General features: G+C 41.3%; 1 protein-coding gene across 4 annotated transcripts in view; it reads left to right on the top strand.

Annotated features, from left to right (window-relative positions):
• The window catches only part of LOC119187673 (RUN and FYVE domain-containing protein 2), a 99,588-nt gene that overhangs the window by 33,964 nt on the left and 41,636 nt on the right, over window positions 1-23,988 (top strand). For all 4 annotated transcript variants that reach the window (XM_075878479.1, XM_075878478.1, XM_037435753.2 and 1 more), the window contains 5 exons: window positions 1,489-1,560; window positions 2,555-2,726; window positions 13,341-13,457; window positions 17,376-17,501; window positions 17,702-17,799. In XM_075878479.1, the coding sequence (XP_075734594.1) occupies window positions 1,489-1,560; window positions 2,555-2,726; window positions 13,341-13,457; window positions 17,376-17,501; window positions 17,702-17,799 (585 nt within the window). The remainder of the gene's footprint in view (window positions 1-1,488; window positions 1,561-2,554; window positions 2,727-13,340; window positions 13,458-17,375; window positions 17,502-17,701; window positions 17,800-23,988) is intronic.

Consider the following 23,988-nt stretch of genomic DNA (forward strand, 5'->3'; position numbering starts at 1 on the left):
AGAGAGAGAGAGACAGGCATAACCGCCTATAGTCCTTGAGGGTATGTTATATTGTTACTTTGTGGCTTGTTGCAGTGTCGTTTAATGGGCACTGTGTCGTTATCATTTGTGTCATGTTTTAGAACATTGTTTATGTCTATATGTTGACATTTATTTTGCAATCATCGTACTTTTAGTATTCAATACTAGAGCTGTGCGAATAGGAAAGTTTTGGATGGCGCACGAACTCGAATATTGAGGTTTGAGTGGTAATCAAATAGAATATTTTTTGAATATTTCTATAATATTTTTCTGATATTTCAAAGTGATATTGCAGAAAAAAGAAGTTAGAGAGGATTTGTAAGTATATTCCTATGAGATAGCTACAAGAAAGTGTTCTTTTTGGCTACATCGGTGAAGTGTTGGTGGGGTGGTGTTTGATAGTTGTCTTATTAAGATTAAAGAAATGCAAAGGCGAAATTGCATTTATGTACATGATTTGGTGCAACTGAAGTGTTGCTGACAGCACTCTACATGTGAAAGAAAGGCAAAGATGTTATTTCCTCTGCCTCTCCTCTTCTTTTAACTTCTTGGGAGCCTGAATGATGTGGTGGACAAGGATGTGTATTCTTCGAGTTCGAAGTTCCATATCTGCCTCATAGACATCAATATATTAAAGAACACCTGAAATTGTGAATGCTAAAAACCTTCAAGGTTGCCCCGCCGCGGTGGTCTAGTGGCTAAGGTACTCGGCTGCTGACCCGCAGGTCGCGGGATCGAATCCCGACTGCGGGGGCTGCATTTCCGATGGAGGCAAAAATGCTGTAGGCCCATGTGCTCAGATTTGGGTGCACATTAAAGAACCCCTGGTGGTCGAAATTTCCGCAGCCTTCCGCTACGGCGTCTCTCATAATCATATGGTGGTTTTGGGACGTTAAACCCCACATATCAATCAAAAAACCTTCAGAATCAGATTTTTTGGACTTTCTGCCTTATATAATCTCAGGACCAAAACAACATTAATTGAGTCCCCTTTCTGCCACATCTATCATCTCCAGTTTGAAACCAGCGTTTTCTTCACTCAATACATTTGTGACTCAAAAAAGGAAGCTTTGTCACCATACAGGGGTGTAATGGGTGGACCATATTAAAAAAACTTAAAGGGGTCATTTTTATGTTGGAATCTGCGTTTTTTGAACTCAATACATGTGCAACTGTAGCAGAGCCTGAAAGGCAGCTTTGCCACAATGCAATAGTGGGGTGGGGTGAAGCATGATAAAACTAAATGGGTCGTCGCTAATTAAATGTTCACTGTTTTGGTCTTTGGAAAGTTCGAATAAGAAAATTTCAGCAAAAAACAAATCAAATAGCAAACACTATTTAAAAAATGTTTGAAAGTTTGAATATTTGTGGGCCCCTAGTATTCACTCTTTCCCGTTCTACCTGCGAGTTCTCACTTGAGAATACATGTTGCATTTGTTACCTGCTAACTTTTTTTCCATTCACCAGTGTGGAACCTGCAAGCATGACAGCTGTGCTGGACCAAAAGAATTACATTGAGGAGTTGAACCGTCACTTAAAGTGAGTGCTCTTTATTTTGTGATTATTCCTTACCATAGCTCACATGAATTCATCAAAATGGGCGGCTTTTTGACATTGTTTTTCATGTCGTTCTGTTGTCTACAATACATAAAAAGTAATATCTGAAGATATCTTAAAATTATGCTTATTTTATAAAACATTTTATGAAATGTAAAATTATAAAATATAACTAGACAAATAAATCCTGAAAGCTTATGTCTTTGAATCATCTCCACTATCTAGGTACTAATGTTCTGCTAAGAAAATTGAATTTCATTACAGTAGAAGCATGGTATGAAAACTGTTTGCATTTTACAACATTTCTTATCTGCTACATGCTGCAAGCCTTAAGCTGTCAATAGGTGGTGCTTTCTCTTAGCTCCTGCGCTTTGTAAAACTCCTGTAGGCTAGTAAGGTCAAAGTGGTGTGAAGTTCATAAAACTTTTGCTCCAGAATTTGATGAGTGATTATTTAGCATGTACCACTTTTGGCTGGCAATAATTATTTTTAGTTAATGCAAATGTTAGCTTATGGAAAGCAATTATATTTAATTTTTTTTTAAATTCTTCATTGATATTGATTGAACTTGCTGAGTGTATGTATATTTGTGTGGAGATTTCAAATATGTTGGTATTTCTCTAGTACAATATGTAGTGTTTAAAATCAAACATTTCATGTGCTTTTTGGTAACTAGACATTGTTTAAATGAGAGAGTTAAAAAACAAATCAGCATATAAAAAATAACCAGGAATGGGAACTGTCACCAAAAAAACAAGAACAAATATTCTAAATTAAAGAAAGGAAAATTAAAGTTAATTTGTAAATGCAAGCAAAATCTTGAATGCAATCAACTCTGAGTCTGCTAAAAGAAATTCTTTGCTGGCTCTGTATTATTGACTGATTTTACCGTGAATATGTTTTGCATGCTTGCTGTTAGGTTTTTCTATAATTAATATTTTCTTGCTGTTTGTTTTCTTTGTTTTTGTGGTGTCAGTGCTACAGTGACAAACCTCCAGCAAAAAGTAGAACAACTACAGACAACCAATGCACTGATGAAAGAGGACTTGGCCATAAGCAAAAATCAAATACTCACTTTGGAGGAGGAGAATCGTGTTCTTAGAGAGCACCAGGACTCGATTGTCGAAGATCATCAACGCAAGCTTCAGGTTTGTTACCCTTTCCTGATGCTTAGGTTCTCGGCATGAAAGTGGAGGTCTATCAAGAACTTCTACAACAGAAGTGACGTCATTAACAAGGTGCAAGGGTACATCAGAAAGGAGAAGTGTCAGAAAAACAAGTTTTGCTGAATGACCTGATTGGGGAATCAAACCTCTGACTGCGGCACTCTCGAGCCCAGAAGCAAGATGCGCTTACCACTAAGCCATGATTTTTTAGGTGCAAGCCCAATAATTATATACCCTCTCTCAACCCCACTGTGCTCCCCACTCTTGATAGAAATGGTGTCACCACTATGAAGGAGCACTGCAGTGAAATACTGCATCATGACGTTACGACACTACTTGGTAATGCAGAAGTTTTTCAGTGTGGCGGGAATTCCAACTTGGTGCAAAGTGCCTGCTTCGCCAACAACGCAGTTTTGAACTGGATGCTTTCCGGCATTATATGACCTTTATACTTTATCTTGTTGCCCGTGGTGCGCAGTTTCAATATTGTCACGTCGCTCCAAAAGCCTTCTGTTTGTTCAAGTCTGAGCAACAGGGCTCTTACCAAGCGAGTTGGTTGGGCTTGCTCACCAGGGTGGGGTTAAAAAATAAGGCACAAGAAATGCAGCAGCATTTTTTGTGCACCACCTATTGTTCACCTGTAATGGTGTTAGATAAGAAAACTGCTCGGTTAAACACTGTTACAAGTAATTGATTACTTGTAATGCATTACATACAACTCTGGTTGCAACCGTGTTAGAGATTAATGGATAAGGTAGACATGGCTATTCTGGAGGACTAAGTTATGCATAAAAGTTAACATCTTAATTATGTGAAGCAAACATAGCAACCCTCAGGCTTCTATCTTTGTGGCTTTCGTAGGACAGAGATGGCTGGCTCATTTAATTTTTGCTTGAGGATTATTCTTCAGCAACATTCGTAGGCTTTCACTCGCTCAGAAGACATATGATGCATAGGGCAATGTTATTGATTTGGACAATGGCTATGAAGGCAGAGGTGACTATGAAAATGCACTTGGACTGTTCATATTATTTCAGTGCAAGCTGTTCACAAATAGTGAATGCATATGTTTACTGCAAAAGGCAAGCTATCTACTGCTTATTTTAGTACTTTTTATTTGCTTTGCTTCGTTTTTGCATTGTCACAATTCAGGTTTGTGCAAATAGTGAATTTTAGGTTCGAAGTGAATTCAAAGCGAATAGTGATTTTGGTTGAATAATTTTGAATAGAATTCGAATGGTATATAATGCATATTATAAAGATTGATGGGCACATTTGTCATGACCTAACCAATATGCACAATATTTTATAAAAATTGAAGGAAGGGCTGTGCAAATATCTTTTTTTTTTTTCAAAGAAAGCGGGAACAACTTTGAATAGAAGCAGGATTTGACTTTGTGTAGAATGCAAGTGGTAACCAGTAAAATATGTTACGTTTTAAAGTTTACTATACTTTGAGTTTATAATCTTCAATAACAAGCTTTTAAACTAAAAAAAATGGTGAATCGATGTGAGGGTAGTATGTTCATTTCACCTTGAACTGGAGTTTCGCGTCAGTCTCCTGGGTAGGTGTTTTCATGGCTTAGCACTGCTTTACTGCTTACAGGAGGTTACATGGGGACTACAGTCTAGCCCACATATTACGGCCCCACTTAATTCTAAATACAGTGGATGAAGCATTGAATTAAGTGCTTAATGCAATAAGATTTCACTTTTGCAAGATATATCGTGAATAAGTAGTAGCATACATGAGTGAAACAATGTTTGCCAAGACACAGGGCACGTAATGGAACAGTTTTCTTACTAGCAACCTTCAAACACTGCTCCAACAGAAAACGTATGCACAAAGTGGTTGATGACATTTGGTTTGGACATTGGCGACAACATTTTTCTGTTCCGGTCCCTCCAGATGCACCGTCTTTCGTGCATAGCATAAACTGCTTTAAACTCCTGTTTTGTTTTTCACTAGTTTTTCTGTTCAAGGTGTCTTTTTTTTTCAACTTGATATTGACGATTTCACTTCTGAAAATCCTAAAAGCCCGTTTTGATCAATGGAAAAAATTGAAGTACGTTAGCATAACGAGATATATTCACATATGACCTATTAAAGTCTTGCGATTTGTGAAATAGTAGTGCCTTCATTGAGAAAATAGCGAATACAACACGTCAAGTCATCAAAGTAAACTCTCATTACTGAAATGATTAGCGCCTGAAGAGCTGCACAATGATAAAATGCTTCTTTTTATACTAACACATGAGTGATACATGCGCTGCATTCACTGGACAACATTTTGTAAGCACAAGTCGGAAAAACATGTGAAATGGCTCTTGAAGGATTGCTACTGACACGGAAGCTTTCAGTTGATGTTTTTCTGCGTCAAATAAAAGCTAAAGCATTCAAGACCCTAGAAATGTATGGCTGGCCATGACTGCAACCTGGAGAAGTAATTACAGCATGTTTTTAAAACCTAGTTTCGATTCCTACTGTAACCTGACGTCACAACACGGCACTATCTTCTTTTCACGTGCTCGCGCAAGATGTCGTGACGTTCTCACAGCAGTTCCGCACTGTGATTCTATTCATGACGTAGAAGCGGCCATTTTGAATGTTTTGGTGACATACGAGCGGCCATTTTGGAGGTTTTTGAACCTGACGTTGCACAGCTTGCCAGACTAATGCCTGTGGTCACCAGGGTTAGTACTGTGGCCTGATGTCAAGGTAGTGACGATGTCAGTAGGTGCACCATAAGATAATTGACTTTAAGGGGAGACGCGGGTCGAAAAGTCGCGGTTTTCCGGAAAATTTTCGCTTTTTTTTTCCGGCTGTATTGGCATCCTTGGACTATAATCTATTACTTCTGAAAATATCAAGCTGAAATTCGCATGAGAAATTATCAAAAAATGCTTCCAAGTGGGCAGCGGTGACGCGAGAAATGCGCGAAAGTCGCAAAAAACGGTGAAGTTCGCGTCGTCCTGTCGCGAAAACGACGCGTTGGCCGCCATTTGCAATCGTGCACGCATGCTGCGAAGGCCGTATCCTTCATAATCCACTAGTAGCCAGTCTCGTGCCTTCACGCAGAATAAACAAAAAACAAGAAAAACAACGCGTACGTCACGCGTTTTGAATATCGCGGCAACAGCGCGAGGCCGCCATTGGACGGCGGTGCGCTCCACGCTCCTCCCCCTCCTATCTCTCCGGCAAAAGAGCGAAGCCTTGGACGTCGCTATCGAGTTTTTCTGCGTTTCTCTGCATTTTTGCCTCATGGCAAGCCCGAAGAAGTGCAGTTCAGATAATCGAAAGTTCAGAACTCGCCACAAGTATCGAGGGAAACGGCGTCGGACGCTTCGCAAAGCGACAGCGAACGACGATGTCGCCCCCGACCAACGCCCCGACGCTCCGACTTCGGATAGGTGTAACACCGTCACCGAACCCTGCGACAGTGGTTGTGAAATAGCCGCTGCCGTGGAATTCGTCAGTGCATCCCAAAGGAAGATTGGATTCTTCGAGAGTGAACGTAGACCGGTAGATGCTGCTACTGCGAACATGCTGCTTTGCGAAATCGATGCGCTGACGGCACTTGTGGCGGGTGCGCAATGCCCAACCTGCCGCGAACGGAAGCTCGGCGTGCGAGAGGCAGCTGGAAAGCGCAAAGGACTTTCGGCATTCCTCGAACTGTGCTGTCAAAATTCTGATTGCCCTGAATCTGCACTTTCGTTCACGCACACGTCGAGACGTACTGCTTCGGCCGGGGACCAAGGAACGAGCGCTTGTTTTGACAGTGGCAGCTCGCGTGACAGCTTTGCTGTAAACGTGAAGGCAGTTCTGGCAGCACGCGCTATAGGCGCAGCCCACGACCAACTTTCACGATTTTGTGCGATTCTCGGTCTTCCGAGCCCGATGCATCACAAGACATTCAACGGCATTTGCAAGAAGCTCCATGGTGCGGCCATGACGGCAGTGAGCAAAAACTTGCACCAGGCACGAAACATCACGAAGGACGCAGTCGGCGGCAGAGATGTGCCAGTCATGTATGATGGCACCTGGCAGAAAAGAGGTCATAAAAGCCACAATGGAGTGGGCACAGTCGTGTCCCTGGACACGGGGCTCTGCCTCGATTTTGAAGTTCTTGCGAACTACTGCCATGCTTGCAGTATACACAGGGACCTTGGGGAGGATGAAGAGATATGGCGAGCTTTTCATCTTCCAGTTTGCCAAAAAAACACTGACTGCTCATCCCATGCAATGGAATCTGCGGCAGCTGTCAATATATGGCAGAGGACCTTGTCTTATGAAACTTCACTGCGATTCACCAGCTTCCTAAGTGATGGTGACAGCAAGGCCTACACTGCAGTCTGCGAGGCAAATGTATACTGTGACACCCCCATTGACAAAGAAGAGTGCACGAACCACGTTGCAAAGCGCTTGGGAACTGCCCTACGGAAATTGGCAACGCCACAGCCACGAGGCGAAAAACTGAAAGATGCGACAATAATAAAACTACAAACATATTACAAGATCGCCATCACGAGCAACAAGGACAGTGTCCGAAATATGTGCACTGCCATATGGGCATCGTATTTTCATTGCTGCTCCAGTGATGGTGCCAGTAGCCACAACTTTTGCCCCGCGGGACCAAATTCGTGGTGCAAGCACAAGCGTGCGGAAGCACTGGGGGAGCCTGCACCACGCCACACCCCACTGTTGACGAAGGCTCAAGGATTGGCAATTATGCCTATCTACAAGCGCCTTACAGAGGAGAAACTCCTTATTCGGTGCCTTCATGGCAAGACACAGAATGCAGCCGAATCGCTGAACAGCAAGATATGGCTGCTATGTCCAAAAACAAAGTTCGCCTCCAGAACAACTGTGGAGACAGCCACCGCTCTTGCTGTACTCTGGTACAACAAAGGCCACAGGGGCTTTGAAGAAGTGCTCGAAGGCATTGGAATTCTCCCCTCACAAGATCTGGCCACACATGGTGACAACTGTGACGTCATGCGCATCAGGAAGATGAACCTGAAGCAAACTGCAGAAGCGAGGGCACACCGTCGCAACACAGCGAAGAGAGCTCGTGTTGAGGACACTGACCGCAAGAGCCGTGAAGGACCAAGCTATGGTGCAGGGGACTTCTAGACACTTGCAGTGCATTCAAGGCAAGGTACTTTTCATTGTGCCCTAATTTGATGCAAAAAGAATGATTTCCTAATAAATGCCAACTTTGCCAACTTTCAAACTTGTTTTTCTCATTTTCATTTTTTCTGACAGTTTCACGTTTTCCGGGCAGCCTTTTAGAAACTTATATTCATTGTATAGTAACGAAACTTGGCACACATATTCTTCAGCACATGCAGAATGCAAATATCTACTCTAAATTGCAATGCCTACCAGCATTAGTTGTGAAAATATTAGCTTATTGTTTCAAGGGAGATTGAAAATAATAAGTCATTCAATACAATTTTTTTTTTCTTGGTTTCAATATTTCTGTGACATATCTATATAGATATTTGCACTTTTCAATCTACCAAGAGTCAAATAAGATCAGACACAGTGCTTTTACTGAAAGTTTAGTACATAAAAGAGTGCCCGCAAAAAATGTAACTTTTTGCTATTGTTTATGGCATAACTCAATAATTATAGCAGCTACACAAAAAATGATTGCATATTTGAAATCTGCATGAAAAACTATACTAATAACAAACTTTTCAAGTCTCTATTACTAGAAATTTAAAAAAAACTTTTTCGAGGAGCGTCTCCCCTTAAAACGAACTTTCGCTTAAAGCGAACAGTATCCGCGTGACCGTGAAAATATACATTGGTTCAATGACACAAAATCTCACTTACAACGAACGTCTCGGAGCGCTGCTGATCGGTTACAGCGAACGAAGTCAGCGGTCTGCCGACTTCCCGGGAAACCAATTTCGACCACCGATCAAGCATCGGCGAGGTGCCCATACATTCTTATTGTTAAACACCGACCCTGCCTCTGCTACCCTCTAGTTGCCGTTCTCCCCAACCCATGGTGGAAAGAGAGCTGTTTCCTTGCTTCATGCCCCAACTCCTTTTAGTTACGCACCCCTCCATCCTTTGTCTCCCCGATACTCTGAGCACCCGGCATCGCCAGACGAGGACCGTGTTTTCACACTGCCACCGATCTTTCGAAGACTGGTCAGCCATCTGCCCTTTTTTCGATCACTGATACTGTCCTTGGCGCTGCTGGCCTGGAGTGACCAGACCATTTGCCAACATCGTCGGCCACAGACTGTATCCGATAGTCTGCGTCTAGTGCATGCGCGTACGCTACCCCACCAACTCTGCTAATTTGCGATTCGTTTCATGTTTAGGACTTGTTCTCTCTCACTTCGCACTTGGCTCAGCATGCCTTCCGCGCGCGTGCGGAAGCGTGAAAACGGCTGTTAATTTGCGTGGAACGAATCGCGAAGTATCGAAGTTCGTGAAGCCACGCAAACCCGCCGGCGCAACAAAACGATTTTTCGACCATGGCCGCCGATTCTTCGAACACCGCTGCGCGCACCGATCGAGGCGGTCATGCTTTGACTTCTGCGTGCACAGGCACTCTTTCCAAGTTTTTCTATGGGTGAGTTTCGCGGACCTTTCGAGCAAGCTGCCCAACCTGCCTCCTTCCCGTGTGTTTTGGTTTTCAAGATCGCCCTCCCGCCCCATCCTTCCCTCTTTTTATCACAACTCCTTGCCCTTCTCTCGCAAGTCTGCTCTCCTCTCTTGATCACAACCCCTTCGCCCGTCTCCGCCGCTCCGCGATGCCCTCCACGCAGGCACGAATTAGTTTTGTTTTCTGACTGGAAACGGGCCCAGAGCTTTGTTTTCTGACTGGAAACGGGCCCAGAGCTGTTCTACGCCTTCTGGCATGTGTGTCGCGTGTGCGCAACTTGCTCGCTCTTGGTGTGCGTGTGTGGTCATTATGGCCGACGGGAAGACTAGCACGTTTTTTTCTGCCGCTCAACAAAACGTCAAAAGTGTGACCGCTTGGCTTGAGCGTAATCCGCGCGTTAGGTGCCGCGTTGTGGAGCGCTTGCTCATAGCTGTTGACGACCTGGCAGCCAACTTGCCGCTTCGGGCGCCCCGGTATTCAGCTGTGGAGATGGTGAATATTTTGCCGGCAACGGTGACGGCTACATGCGTGCGAAACTGTTTTCGTGGGTTGACTTCGTCGACGTCGGGCCTGATGCCGAGCCTGAAGCTTCCGAACTGCGAGGGCGATTTGTGGCAACGCGTCGTTGACTCCGACCTGGGAGGGTGGGTAGGACATCTGCTGCAATGGTGTAATTACGGCCGATGATGATGCCGACACTGCGGAACCAAGCTCGATTGGGGCATCGTGAATTAAGTACGTGGCGAGAGGGATTTGGACGAATTGGATTGCGAGAACGACAAAATTTTGGAGCCAGTGCCTCATGCAGCATATGCCACGGGCCTCGGCGAACGAGCACCCTGCCGTTTTAAATGCACTCAAGACCGCCCTTATCGCTTCTGCTCTTCGAAACACGTGCATCACGAACTTTTTGGGGCAAAAAAAGTTTGTTTTCACTCGCAGCTTTTTTTAAAAGCTGTGTTTCATTTACTACGAACTTCGGGATACAGCGAACGAATGCCGCGTCACGCTCAGGTTCGTTATAAGCGGGCTCGACTGTAGTATACATTTAGGCAGGTGTTTTCATGGTGTAGCACCCCTCTACTGCAATGAAACCACCTTTACAGGGGTTATATGCAGAATAATATATGTCTATTCTTTCATCTCGAATACTTCTAAATTTTCAATGATTTAAGTGCTAATTGAAGCAAATTCAAATGCTGCAATATACATTTGAATATTTGAAGCATTTTAATATTTGCACAAGCCTATTCTATTTCTTTCTCACCCCCTAAAAAGTTTTTGTGAAATTTATCCCTCACAACAAACACACACCGTAACTTTGCTTCAGTAATTCAGGTAAATAAGGTACACTCATTAGGCTAGTCAATATGGTGTATTCTTGTAATACTTGTTTTCTACCTACAAAGCCATCCTTCATATAGACAAAGACTCGCCATGGTAGTCTCGTAGGTATTGTGCTCAACTGCTGACCTTAAAGTTGTAAAATCAAGTCCTGGCCGCAGCGGTCACATTTCGATGGATACAAAATCCATGTACCCCTAAATCTATGTACATAGATTAAGGGGCTCATTAAGTAATCTCGGATAGTAAAAATTTCCAGAGCCCTTCATTATGGCATCTCTTATAGTCATACCATAGTTTTGGGATGTAAAACCCAATAATTATTTTGAAGACTTGAGCATGCAAGAATTTTATACATTTTAATAACTGAGCATGTACAAACCTCGACTGATTTATATCACGCCCCTCACACTGCACTTTAAATACTTACAAAATGAAGGCAGCCTAAAAGGAACACTAAAAGCAAATATTAAGTCGATGTTGATTGTTGAAATAGCTGTCCAGAAACCTTGTAAAACTTTTGTGTAAAGGAAATTGTCATTTCGAAACAAAATGACGTTTTAGTGGTTCGCATCACATTAGCACACTTCAATTCAGCTGCCTGAAAGTGGTGTTTCTGACGTCACTGCTTCCGTGGCCCGCCTTTACTGCATGGACACCAGCACTAGCCACAGAATGAAAGTAGCGGGAGCCACAGAGGCAACAACGGCCACTGAAGAATTTTCTGCTTGCTTGTTTCAACTGGGCCCCACTAGATGGCACCACCTATCCAGCCTAACCAGGCAAAAAACATAACTTTGGAACCGCTTGAGCCTATCCCCATAGTAACACCTGCCTGTTCTTTTTTCGATTAATCAAACAAAAATGTACAGGTAGCATTGGACTGTGTGTTGTAATGCACGGAAGGTTCTTTTTTTACTGAAGCTGGTTTGCTTACCAGTGATTAATTGTAATTGGACACTCTGTCGTAATTGGGATCGTTTCAAACTTGTTCGACTCGTGGTGCATGTGGTGTACATTTACCGCAATTTCTCAATTAGTAGAGTTGTTGATAATATTTGCATTTTAGACATTCCCAAAATTAATCTTTCGCTCTGGCGTAACTTGTTATTTGCCTTTAATTAACTTGTTATTTGCCTTTAGTGTCCCTTTAATGTTATAGTGTACTTACGGTATACTTTTGGCAATTCGGACTGGACTTGCACAAGCGCATTTTATTCAGCTACTTACTCTAGGAGTAAAGAGTTTTAGATTTTCATTATCGGCATATCTTCAAAACAGAAGCTAACTAAGCTTAGTCATTCTAACAGCCATCAATGGAGCCCTGAACCATGGGGCAAACTAGAGTTGAAACTTGGATTTTATGAAACCTGAGTTTACGATATTCCCGTTCAACGAAAAAAATTGTCATTCTCCAACAGGCAACTGAGAGATTAGGGTTGTTGTCAGTTGGAGTGAATGAAACTAAGTTAGCTCCAAACCCGGCTTCCAAGTTTTCTGATAGTTTTTTCAAGTTTTTGCTGAAACAAATGAATAAAAACGCTGTTACTTGATAATAATTTGAAACATATAGGTCTTTCTTCGAATGCATGTTTCCATGTTGCCGACTCAAAATGTGTAGCCGCATCAGTGATGACTGTAGTTTTATTTTGATAAGGCTGAAGCCATACCTAATCACAAAGCATAGAACGTAACAAGTGATGGCTCTCTTACAAACTAGATGGTGCAAGCGACAGCGCTGCTGTATTATTCCTGTGTATGGTCCCACAAGAACAGTATCATTATTGCTTTCATTATTTCGCAGTTTATGTAACAAATGATGTTATTGTCTACACACAAGTTTCTTGCTTGTTGGCGTAATCCCACAATCATTGCTACGATTATTTTTTCCTATTGTCGGCAGCCTGTTTCAGCTTGATGCGGCTGTCTGTGTGGTCTGCATCACCTGTACGTGGGATGCTCTTTGTCTGGGGCACCCTCCCAGACTTTTCACATTTGCAGGCATGGGGTAGCATATGAGTGTCTCCACACTTCAATTTTAGATTTCAGTTTTAGATTTCTAAGAGCTCAAAGCTCCCCTTTCCAGCTTTTACAAACTTCCTAATGCAACTAAATAATTCAAACGTGCTGAACACTTTGAGTTCTTTCATACATTAACTTCTTTATGCTTAATATTTGTAGCAATAATTAAGAGGATAACATTTTTCTTGAGAATTTATTTTTTTACAGTAATGATGTAAAATATGAAAGATATGCGTAAAGGGGGAATAAATGGGCACACCCACTTCTATAGTCTAGTGGTTATCATGTTTGACTGCAGTACCGAAGATACCAGTTGTGGTGGCCACACTTCTATTGAGGCAGAGTGCTAGAAGCCTGTGTACTTATATTTAGGTGCACTTAGAGAACCCCAGGTGGTCGAAATTTTCGGCTCCCGCCACTATACATCTCCTCATAATCATATAGTGAATTCAGGATGTAAAAGCTTAACAGTTAAATTATCACATGTGCCCTTTACATTGTCCTTTGAGGCTTATGTTACTGTAAACAAGTGAAGGAAGTTTGATAAAGCTGCAATGATGTATTTTGTAATTCTTCTTTTTCTCTGTCTACATGTGAACAGAATGCAAAGGCTGACATGTGCGCTGAGAGGGAGACTCTGCAGGCAAACCAGGCTGGTCTGGACTCGCTGTACACAGAGGTTCGGAGGCAGCTGTCTGAGGAAGTGGACAGGAGACAGGTGAGTTTCCTAAAAGCTGATCTTAAGCATTGCTGCAATGCATTGAGTATGTACTCTCATTGTTAATTGTTGGCTAGGAAGTCTTAATCAAGATGTATTGGTGGGCTTGTTGGTTGATAAATAAAGTTTTAAAAGTAAACATATTTGACAGATCTGTTTGGCTGGGTAAAATTATACAAATATAAACAGACTCTCCAGCCACATTTATTATTAAATTTTTAATATTAAAACTAAAAACTAAACTTGTATGGCAGTGCAAACTGGGTTAAAGGATCAACATAAAAGAGCACTTGTGTTATCGTTTTGTTCCTTGATCTTCCTTTCACCTGATGTGCACTGTCATATGCTATAATGTGAAGCCTTCTTGAGTGTTCTTTATCATCAATAGTTTGCAAGTAGTTAGAGAGCTGTCGAGTATAAAAAGCTTCCTACTTCTTAGTCATGCAGTTTGTATTTTGAAGGTGTAGAGTAGTAGTTATGTGTGCATATATACTGTCTGCACTGTACAGTCTCAGTGCGCTCGACCTGCCTGCTAGGAAAAAAAAATTCATTTTCACACCTGCTGTTGTCTGTGTACTACAAATCACAGTTGCTTGAGGTCACAAAGGGCAGTTCCTCACATCCATAGAGTACAATATCATTGTTTCCCTAAGCCTGTGCCTGGAAAGAAAGAGCCTTTAAAGCATTAGAATACAGTAGGGTTCTGTTAGTAGCGTTGGTTTGATCCCGACGGAAGCTTTTATTTTATGCCCACACATTTCTATCGGCTTAAATTTTATTTATTTCAGTCCTTAAATTGTAATTTTCTAAATAACTCCAGCTTTCCTGTGCAGCATGCACATGCCTGTCCTCAGTGGTGAATTCACTGGTGACTCCAATAATGCCAGCATTTCCTTTGGTAGCATTTGGGTTACAGGGAATGCAAGCCATATCGTATTAAAAATGCCGACTTTTGGCCTGCCCCTGGGGTTCCTCAGGAATAATTGGAAATGAAAATCTGAAATATTGTTATGCGTGCCTTTTTTTCACATGAATGTTTATCCCATGGATGCTTCCACAGTGCAATCTGATACGAAACCAAAACTTAGTTTTGCTGCGTTTGCAGCAGGCTACCATCGAGGACTGCCTAGCCAGTGTGATTACCGTACCTTGATCACCATCACTATCGCCATCACAAGAGGGTGATCAAAGTGATAACAGAACAAGTTCTCACATAACAATAACATCTCTCTTTGAGTCAGATTATGAAAATGCATTCCAACTATGTAAATTTTTTATGTGCTAGCAGCAACAAGGTATTTGTCACAGTGGCTCAGCAGTTACAGTGCTCGGCTACTGACCCCAACGATGTAAGTTCAAGCATAGTTGTAGTGTTCAGACTTCGACAGAGACGAAATGTTGGAGGCACATATTCTGCATGATGTTAATTGATGTTAAGAAACCCCGGGTGGCTAAAATCTGCAGCCTTTCACCTTGGCTTCCCTCATGGCCTTAACTGCTTTGGGACATTGAACTCCATAAACCAACCAGCAGCAACAAATGACAACACATGTTTTTGGTATTCCAGAGTATTGCATTCATTGGAGGGCAGTTTAGTAAAGTGGATAGCCTAGGTGAGAACCACCATCCCACCATCACTGGCCATTATCACTCCAATTAGTCAGCTAATGTGGAATGCACAATACCACCATTAGGAATTGGCTACGAAACAGAATAAAAAGAGATGAAATGAGAGGAAGCAAGTCTCACCTCGAGATCATGACATAACTTCTCTTTTCTCGCCATTTATTAAAATTCAGATCGTTGCTTGCAAAAGCTAGTAAAAACAAAGGGTAAGAGTTTCTTTTGATTTGACACTCACCTTCTTGGCATGATGACTGGACAGATCAATTTTCTCTGCAGCAAATGCAGCAACAACATAACATGAAGTGTTGCATAACATAAATTAGTTGATGGCAGCGGGAAAGTACGAGTGCCATCATTACCATACGGTTGCATTATCAGACGTACAACAGCTACGGCAATTGAGCTGATTTAATACAATTCTTTATTTTTGCTCCAAGCTGAGTGAAAAAACCATGGAAAAATTTGTTGAAATGACGCCGCGCTGTGCCAAAATGCTCGACCATTCTTAAAATTTTCTCAGTTGCGCTAATTTAAGCAAGACATGTAGTCCGCATTGGCCACGTGCAGTTCAGGCATCAACAAACTTAATCCAAACACGCAGACCCTAACCCTAGCTGCTCCAAAAAAAAAAAAAATATATAGACACACGGTTCGAAATTTATATGCCTTGTTCTATCTTGTGCAGAACACTTTTTTTTTGTTACCTTCACCACAGTGCACTTGTACCCTGTGAAAAAGCATGGTAAGATTTAGAAAGGGTCGTTAATACTAGCTGTTATTGGACACTGCATGTTTTGTTCCTTAATTGCTCGTTCTTACACGTGCCATATATCTACAAGTACTAGTATGATCATCGATGTTAAAAAAACAAAAAAAAAACATGGTTGATCTTTCTTTTTAGGAATCAGTATAATGCAAAATTGAAACGTGTCTTCACAGAGGCTGTGGAGCATTCATTGTGCATTGTTTCACCACAAGAGCAAAGGAATGATGCTGCAGTAGCAAATTTCAATGTCACGTCAAGAAGGGCAAGCAGCTTGAAACTTGCAGCACACACCAGCAGAAAGCAGAAAGTATGCATGAAGGGATCATACACAGGACGAGCATGGACAAACAATTGTCACAATTCTTACTTCATGTGTTAGCAGCGGGCTCCCTTTGTAAATACGGTTGTTGCAGTGAGCAAGTTGACGTCCGCACTCTCTTTAACGGCAGCAACTTCAAAGCAAACTTGTGGTGGAAGCACTAGAATGCCGAGATAAGCGTGGGCGTCCAAGACACCACACTAGAGAACATCTATACGCAGTTTGACCACTCCCTGGAGGTGCGCGTGTACGGCGACGTGCAGAGTTGTGCAACACGACGACCCTTAGAGCGCGCGTGCCTGTCATGCAATCGTGCTACTGATTACTGAAAGAGACTGAAGTATTCGAGCTCTGAGGATCACCAGCGGTACATGGTGTATGTAAATGGCTCGTTGTTAACATGTTTGAGGAGGGCTGATCAGTAGTCTAGTGGTTAGCATCGCACGATGAAGAGTGCGAGGTCGCTGGTTCGACGCCACACTGCGAAACTTTTTCTTCTAGTTTTTTTCTCTTTGCAATCTGTTAGTAAATATTTCACGTCATATCCATGAGAGAAATAAGTCGCAGAGCCGTCGTAGACTCCGGCATGAAACACTTTCGTGTTAAAAGTTAGTGGTAATCATTCAAAGCTGTGTATGATGTTTCTGTAGCCCTGAGAAGCAATAAAGAAAAATATGCACCTGTTTTTTTTTTTTCAACATCCCCACTTGCTTCTGCTTTACGTGTTTTCAGAATTTTGAGATCTCCTGATTCAGCGTTTGCAGTGCCTGTCAAATCATTTGAAGGGCACTGCAAATGCTAATGTGCACTTAGTCATTGGTTGCATTGTGTGTGGTTCAACACATTGCTAAAAGTATTGAAATTGCAATGTTCACGTGCACTATGTACAAGTAAGGTGATAATGCATGGTTTGTGAGCATTTTTGTTTTCTTTTCTGGAAGCAAGCCTTCTTTGTTTTACTGCTCCAAATCTGGGATTTTGGGCTAAAAAAAATGTCTTTTATTTTTTTGTAATATGCTGCAAATTTGCATTTATGCGCGGCCAAAGCAACATTCTCCTGCCTCATAAATTGCTACAAATCCTGTTTTGTCCGTGGCACCCCTGCCATATTTCACATTTCACCTTTCACATTAGTGATTTGGTTCAGCTGATGTTAGTTTTTTGTTTTTTTGTTTTGGTACTTGGAATGCATGCGTGCTTCTTTCAGGAAGCAGAGATGGCATTGAAATTGCTTGAAAAAGACATCCATGAAAAGCAGGACAGCATAGTGAGCTTACGCAGACAACTGGAGGACATCAAAGCTATTAACCTTCAATTGTTCAACAAACTTCAGGTAAGCAAAACATAAACTATCATAACGGATGAAGGCTAACATTTTGACACACTACTCAAAGTACTGCTTTTAGTATCATCAGAATTTAATCTGTACACATGTACAATCAGTCATTTTAGCTACTTATGCAGATTGAATGACACAACACCAGTTATGGCGTTTAATAACAAATGCTTCTGTTCTTAATTTTTTTTTTCTAGGATTGTGAATCTTCACTAAAGGCAAAAACAGAACAAGCTACGAAGCTGGAGCAAAAGGTGGTACAATTGACTGCGAGCCTAAAAGAGGCTGAGACAAAGTAAGTTGCAGCCTTTCTGTGAAAAATTGACGAGTGGCTGGGGCTTCTCTTCTTTTTTCTTGTTGTGTTCTGCTGTATGGTTGCATACCTTAAAATGACTTAGAATGACCTCATGAGAGCTGTGATGTCTGGCAAATGTGTGTCATGATTCTGCTAAAAGGCACTGCTGCTTACATTTTACCATGTGATTGCTGCTTGTATTCACCCACAAATTTTAGGAGTTCGGGACAGTACATGCCGTGTAAGATATATTAATAATATATTCATCAAGTATGCATCAACAGATATAGCTAGCCATTCATTTATTTTGACATTACTTTGATGTTGGATCTGCACACTGTCAAAGTTGCCTACATGTTACCCTGATGTTCATCAAATTATGGGCGACCAGCAAATTGCATTTTGTTATCCATAGTGATATGGAGTCTCTTGTGTACTCGTCACTTGGTGATCTATCTTGTTCCTGTTAAAAGAAAAAAAAGAAGACTGCTAGGCATTTGCACATGGATCGCAAGGTTCACTATGATGGCAGCAGCATTATTATGTGTCCTCTGTGCCTCAAACGGTGGTGCAATACTTTCACTTGATGGCTGAAAGATGGTTCTCTTATAGTAGCTGCTTTCGACGTTCTTACTGTTTTTTTTTTTCCTGGTTGGAACTTTGCACAGTATGGGAAATCTGCCTTGTTGTTCTTTGGATAAATGTCCTTTGTCTATTTTTTGCAATTTTTCATCTTGTTTTTATGATTTATTAGGGTTACTTTATGATTGAAATGCGATGTTATCAATGTCCTGTATGAGTGGTGTGCATACATTTCTAGATCAGATGCAGAATTAACACTTCAGCAGAGTATTTATAATAATGGAAGTTCATTGCTTTTTCTTCCCATGTAAAAAAAAAGGAACTGCCTAATGAGTGTGTGAATGAAAGACCAAAAAGGTTGTGTATGCATGCGAAGGATGCCAACATCAGAATAAGAAGCATTGCAAAGTGTGGGCCTGTTAATACTCTGCTTTGTACAAGTTCTGTCTTCTTTCTTCGTGTTTTCTGAAGTGTCCATTTTCTGCAATGGATGTTTCTACTGTACATACAAAAACTAATAAACAAAGCTGCATTGTGCTTCTGTGTGCTTTGCTCTGAAAACAAGCATGGCACCTGTCTGCAGCTTACATTCATGTAGATATTCTGAGACATGTGTTAAGGAGGTGTCATGTTAAAAAATCATGAATTTTATTTTATAAGCAATATGATTACTATAGTATTTCAGTATCCATATTAATTGTGAATATTTCAAAGAGAGACAATGTTATAAATAAGTATTTTTGGTGAATATTCCCCAGATTTTTTTCCTGCACTTCAGTGTATTTTGCATTCAAATACAAGTACTACTGTAGTACTTTATGAGTTCATAGCCTTTAATGGATGGTACTACTGTCAGAGCTGGTATTATATAGCATGATCGTGTGCGTGCAGGATGTTCAAATAAAGACCATAAATTCAGCATCTTGAAAGTAGTGAAGTATAATGATGAGGCACATATGAGTGCTTTGTCTTTCAGTGCTAGAAAATTGATGCAATGTTTTTTTATTCTTTTTCTTGCATTGATTGCACTCAAACAATGGCAAGAAGGGATGGCAGGCCAAATGCCAAGTCTAGTTGGGCAGTTTGTGTCGCTTGTGAAAATTTTGATTGATGCTAATAATTAGTGGGACAAGCGGTAACTGGCGATACAGATTGTCAGAACACCTGGCTCTCCATTGATCATGTGGCTTCCTTTAACTGTTTCTTACGCACTACATTGCCCATTCATGTAGCACGGCAAATGTATTGCAGCAGCTATGTTGTCTCCCACTAAGCTCATGATTTCATGCAGAGCAGGAAGTAGTTTCGTGTCACTGAGCACTATGAAATCTTCCTTACTTCAAAAGCACATAGCTATAAATATTATCACTCTGGTAATATTTCTTAAACACATTGCGCACTTCTTATGCAAATACATTAAAGAACGGAAACTCTTGCTATGTCTAGGTAGGAAACAGCATGCCTTTTTGTGCACTTGATCTTGAGACAATAAGAGAACGGTCCTTTTCCTTCTTCCTAGCTATATCCAATAGAACACAGTTATAATAAACACAATAAGTTAGAAGGGTACTTGTATGGGCTAGTTCGTAGGAAGTCATGGTACATTTACTAGTGCTCCTCTTAAAAACTTCGATCAAGGGTAAAAGTTACACTAGCTCAAACTTTCAACTAAAATAATACACTCATATATGTGCTATAGCATGAAAAATGTTTCAGTGCTTATAAAAAGCAAGCATCAAAGCATGACTCATATACTTGTGCAGTCGCTATATTTCGACCATACTCAAAGAAACAGGCAACACGAAAAGATATGCCAAGAGACACTCCTATCACTTGGCCCCAATCAACGCAGCCTCATTGAGGTGTGCTAGGACAGCCTCAGGAAAGGCATGCTAACATAGACAATTGAATTCAAGTACCTTAGTGTTCATGGTAGATCATGGCAATAATACCACAAAAACTGGTCATTATAATCACTAGCTGTCTTTTCATTTTCATTAGTGTTATTAGAGCCTGATACTGATGTTGCTTAGGTAAAGACAAACGTGCAGCTACAGGATGAAGCATTGTACCATCGTCTTTATGTTTTTGTAAAAAATATTTGGTATGATAACCTATTGAACCTTAATCATCAGGGGTCTGAAACACGTGGCCCATCAATCATATTCTAGCGGCCTGCAACGCACACATGAGTCTTTGTCCCCCTATTTTAAATGGCTTTGTGGCTGTTTGTAGCATTGCTAAGTGGTGCTGGCAACATTTTCTCGCCTATCGTGATTACTAATGTTTTGTTCGGGTAAGGTACACAGATGTGACTGGTCTTAAGCATTTTTTTTTTTTTCGCGGGGCAGCCCGTGCAGTCACCTTGCATTAAAACGTAACTGCAAAACAAAAGCACTGTACTTCATTCCAGATTTCAGTCCTTGTGGAAATCAGTATTCATTTATTTTTCAAATACTTACATCATATCCCTTTCAGATATTAACCATATATATATATATATATATATATATATAGAGAGAGAGAGAGAGAGAGAGAGGGGGGGAGGAGGGAAGGGAAAAAACAACTTAGCAGTTGTCTTAATTTTATTACTAACGGTTTCGACAGGTGGACCGGTCTTCGTCTGGGTTCGCGAACAAGTTCGCACTTTTTCACAAACCCTCACGAAGACCGGTCTATCGGTCGAAATCATTGGTAATAAAATTAAGACAACCGCTAAGGTGTGTTTTTCTCTTCCCAAGTACACACACACATACACACACACACACACATATATATATATATATAGTCAAGTAGATCCTCGGTGAGAACAGTATCAACAGAAGCGTTTATTTTGACAGTAGGGCCTTCCTGACGGAAGCCAGACTCTGACTGAAGCTGTCAAAATATAAATGCTTCTGTTGTTACCATTCTCACGGATGATTTACTTGACTATTTGCAATTCTGCGGCCACTTTTCACCACCTTGTGTGTGTGTGGGGTGGGGGGAGGCGTTCGTGAAATCCGAATTTTCACTGTCCCGGCCGTTTGCAGGACCAAATTTTATACGGACAGGAGCCTGGTAGGTGATGTGAGTTTGTGACCCCTGATGTAGGTGACCACGCATATAACCCTGCTCTTACAGACAGAAGGGTGTTTTTTGGTAAATCGTTGAAGCGTGTTAATCTGATTCTAATTCACATTTTTGTGACTTGAAGCAGAAGAATAAGGAAGAAACAGGATGAGAGGCACATGTAATTCATTTGATTGCCCCATAACACCTGAAGGCATTCAGTGGGGTGAAAAAGCTTTTGCGAGTACTAACTTTCGAGAAGGTTTTCTTAAGAGAAAACATCTAGCTTGTTTATAAATTCATTGAGAAAAGAGAATCAAGCACTATAGCGACCACCACTTTGTGTTTAACAAATCATTACTGCACTGCACACAGGTAGTTCCCAGAGCTAGAACAAAGGTATGTAGTTGGGCGTGTTGGTAATGGATAAGTAATAATAACGTAGCACGTGAAAACTGAGACAAGGTACAAGGAAAGGGGCAAAAAGGAGCGTTAAGAGCATGTGCCCCCCGTAGTTCTCTTCTTTGCCCCTTCCCTTGTCCTCTGTCTCAGTTTTCGCACGCTACATTATTATTAGTTAGAACAGAGGATTCCTTTTGCAATCAACGGCACACCGACATACTTGTCATGCTGGACTTTCGTTTTCTTGATATCTTTTTATACAGTGTATTGTCCCGAAGTATTAGACTATAAAGTAAGGCTCACAGTTTTATCAGCCACATAAAACTGCTAGTATATATATTCTTTACCTTCTTTAGCACAACTTTTATGCAAGCGCCGCTGGTTATTCCCTTCCTGTATAAGTTGCATATAGCATTTGCTTATTAGGTAAAGACCAAGCATGGTGTCATGTGGACACAGGTAAGCATAACTGTATTAAATATTTGCAGTGCAAACTAATGGTACACAGAAAGAGTGGGACACAAACAAGTGCAGTGCTTGTTTTCACTTGTTTGTGTCCCACTCTTTTTGTGTCCCATGAGTTTGCGCTGCCAATATTTTACAGTGACTATGTACCAATTAGCCTGCTTTTCAACTCTTCTGCAAACGCAAGAGTACTCACCCATAACCAGGAACACTGTCACAGGGCTAGCATGATGAAGAGCCGTGGTAGTGGGGATCAAATTCTTCATGCTGTGTTCACTTCACTATAACAGAGAATTTTTAGAAATTACTTTGCCTCCAAAACACAGCCATGTGAATACACAGCCATATTAGCATGCCTTTAATGTTTGCACCTGTCGTAAAATGCCGAGCAAGCACCCTCTCTTTTTTTCAGGGGATATGAAAGAAGTGCCAGTGACTGAGAAAGGGCCTCCCCACCCTCATTGTCTTCCTTTTCTGTGGCCAAGTTTTTTTTTTCAAGACTAACATCACTTGTGTAGAAAGAGCAACTAGCATGAGTACACTGAATGCGTATCAAATGTTGTTTCTGAAATTCTATTGTCATGTAAATATATAAAGCTTTTCATTAGAAACGAGGATGGGGCACTTATTATTTTTTAGCGGCTTTCCCCCCATCATCTTGAATTGCGGTCCGAGACCGAGCATGCGCCCCCCTCCAAATATGGTCAGATTGTTCTTCACCGTAGGGTGGCACTTGTCCGGCATTTTGCGGTAGTGTAATTACCTCCATGAAGCAGCATGTGGGCGGTAGATGCACTCAGCCATATGTACAGCAATATGCCATCTCTGCCAAGCTTTATGAGGAGATTAATGCTCAAAGCATTTTCAATTTTTACCTAACTTTTTCTATCTGGCATTGGCTCACCTGCCCTTGTACTTGAGCGCACTTCAGTATCATCTTCTGATGTAATGCTAGTATTGCTAGCATTTGTTACATGTCATGTTGTAATATCTAGGGGCTTAATTCTATGATCAGACTTGAACCAACCCATTGAAGCATAAACTCTGCAAATGAAAAATAGATTCCTAGTAGTCCTTCAAGAACGATAAAAAATGTTGGTGTTGCACGATGATATGTACTGTGTAGTCATGTGTCACATTTACTTGCACTAGAAACAAAATTTATGGTTCAGTATTATAGATTGCTTCACACAAAGGAACGACTGTTACAATTATGGCAAAGTAGCTTTTGTTTTACTACATGCTCAAGCTAAACAGCAAAATATTTGCAAAATTTTTTCTGCTACGAAGTGTTCAGGAGCTTTGCTGTTTATTTGAAATAAGGCCTAACTGTCATAATGATGTTGTAGAGGCAGAACCTGCCACACTTAATGCCCATTTCTGAAACAGAAACCCGCCAGACCCATACAGATTGGAACAAAAAATATATATATTGCTGCAGGAGAACTGCGGTTTTGGATTTATTTTTACTCATTCTTATAAACTGGGCTATGCCAATCATTGGCACTTATAAAGTTAGCACCGTGGCTCAGCTACCACCTGCACCAGTCCATGCTGTGTTTGGTATCCAGCATTGACATTTACCACTCTTTCATATAACGAAGCACCCTAGCAATGAGTCGATAAGAATGCGTGATCACAACAACTTATAATTATGGATGCAAAGCTGAGGCATATGATTTGACTAAT

This window comes from Rhipicephalus microplus, chromosome X (genome assembly GCF_043290135.1).
Source record: "Rhipicephalus microplus isolate Deutch F79 chromosome X, USDA_Rmic, whole genome shotgun sequence".
Lineage (NCBI taxonomy): Eukaryota > Metazoa > Arthropoda > Arachnida > Ixodida > Ixodidae > Rhipicephalus > Rhipicephalus microplus.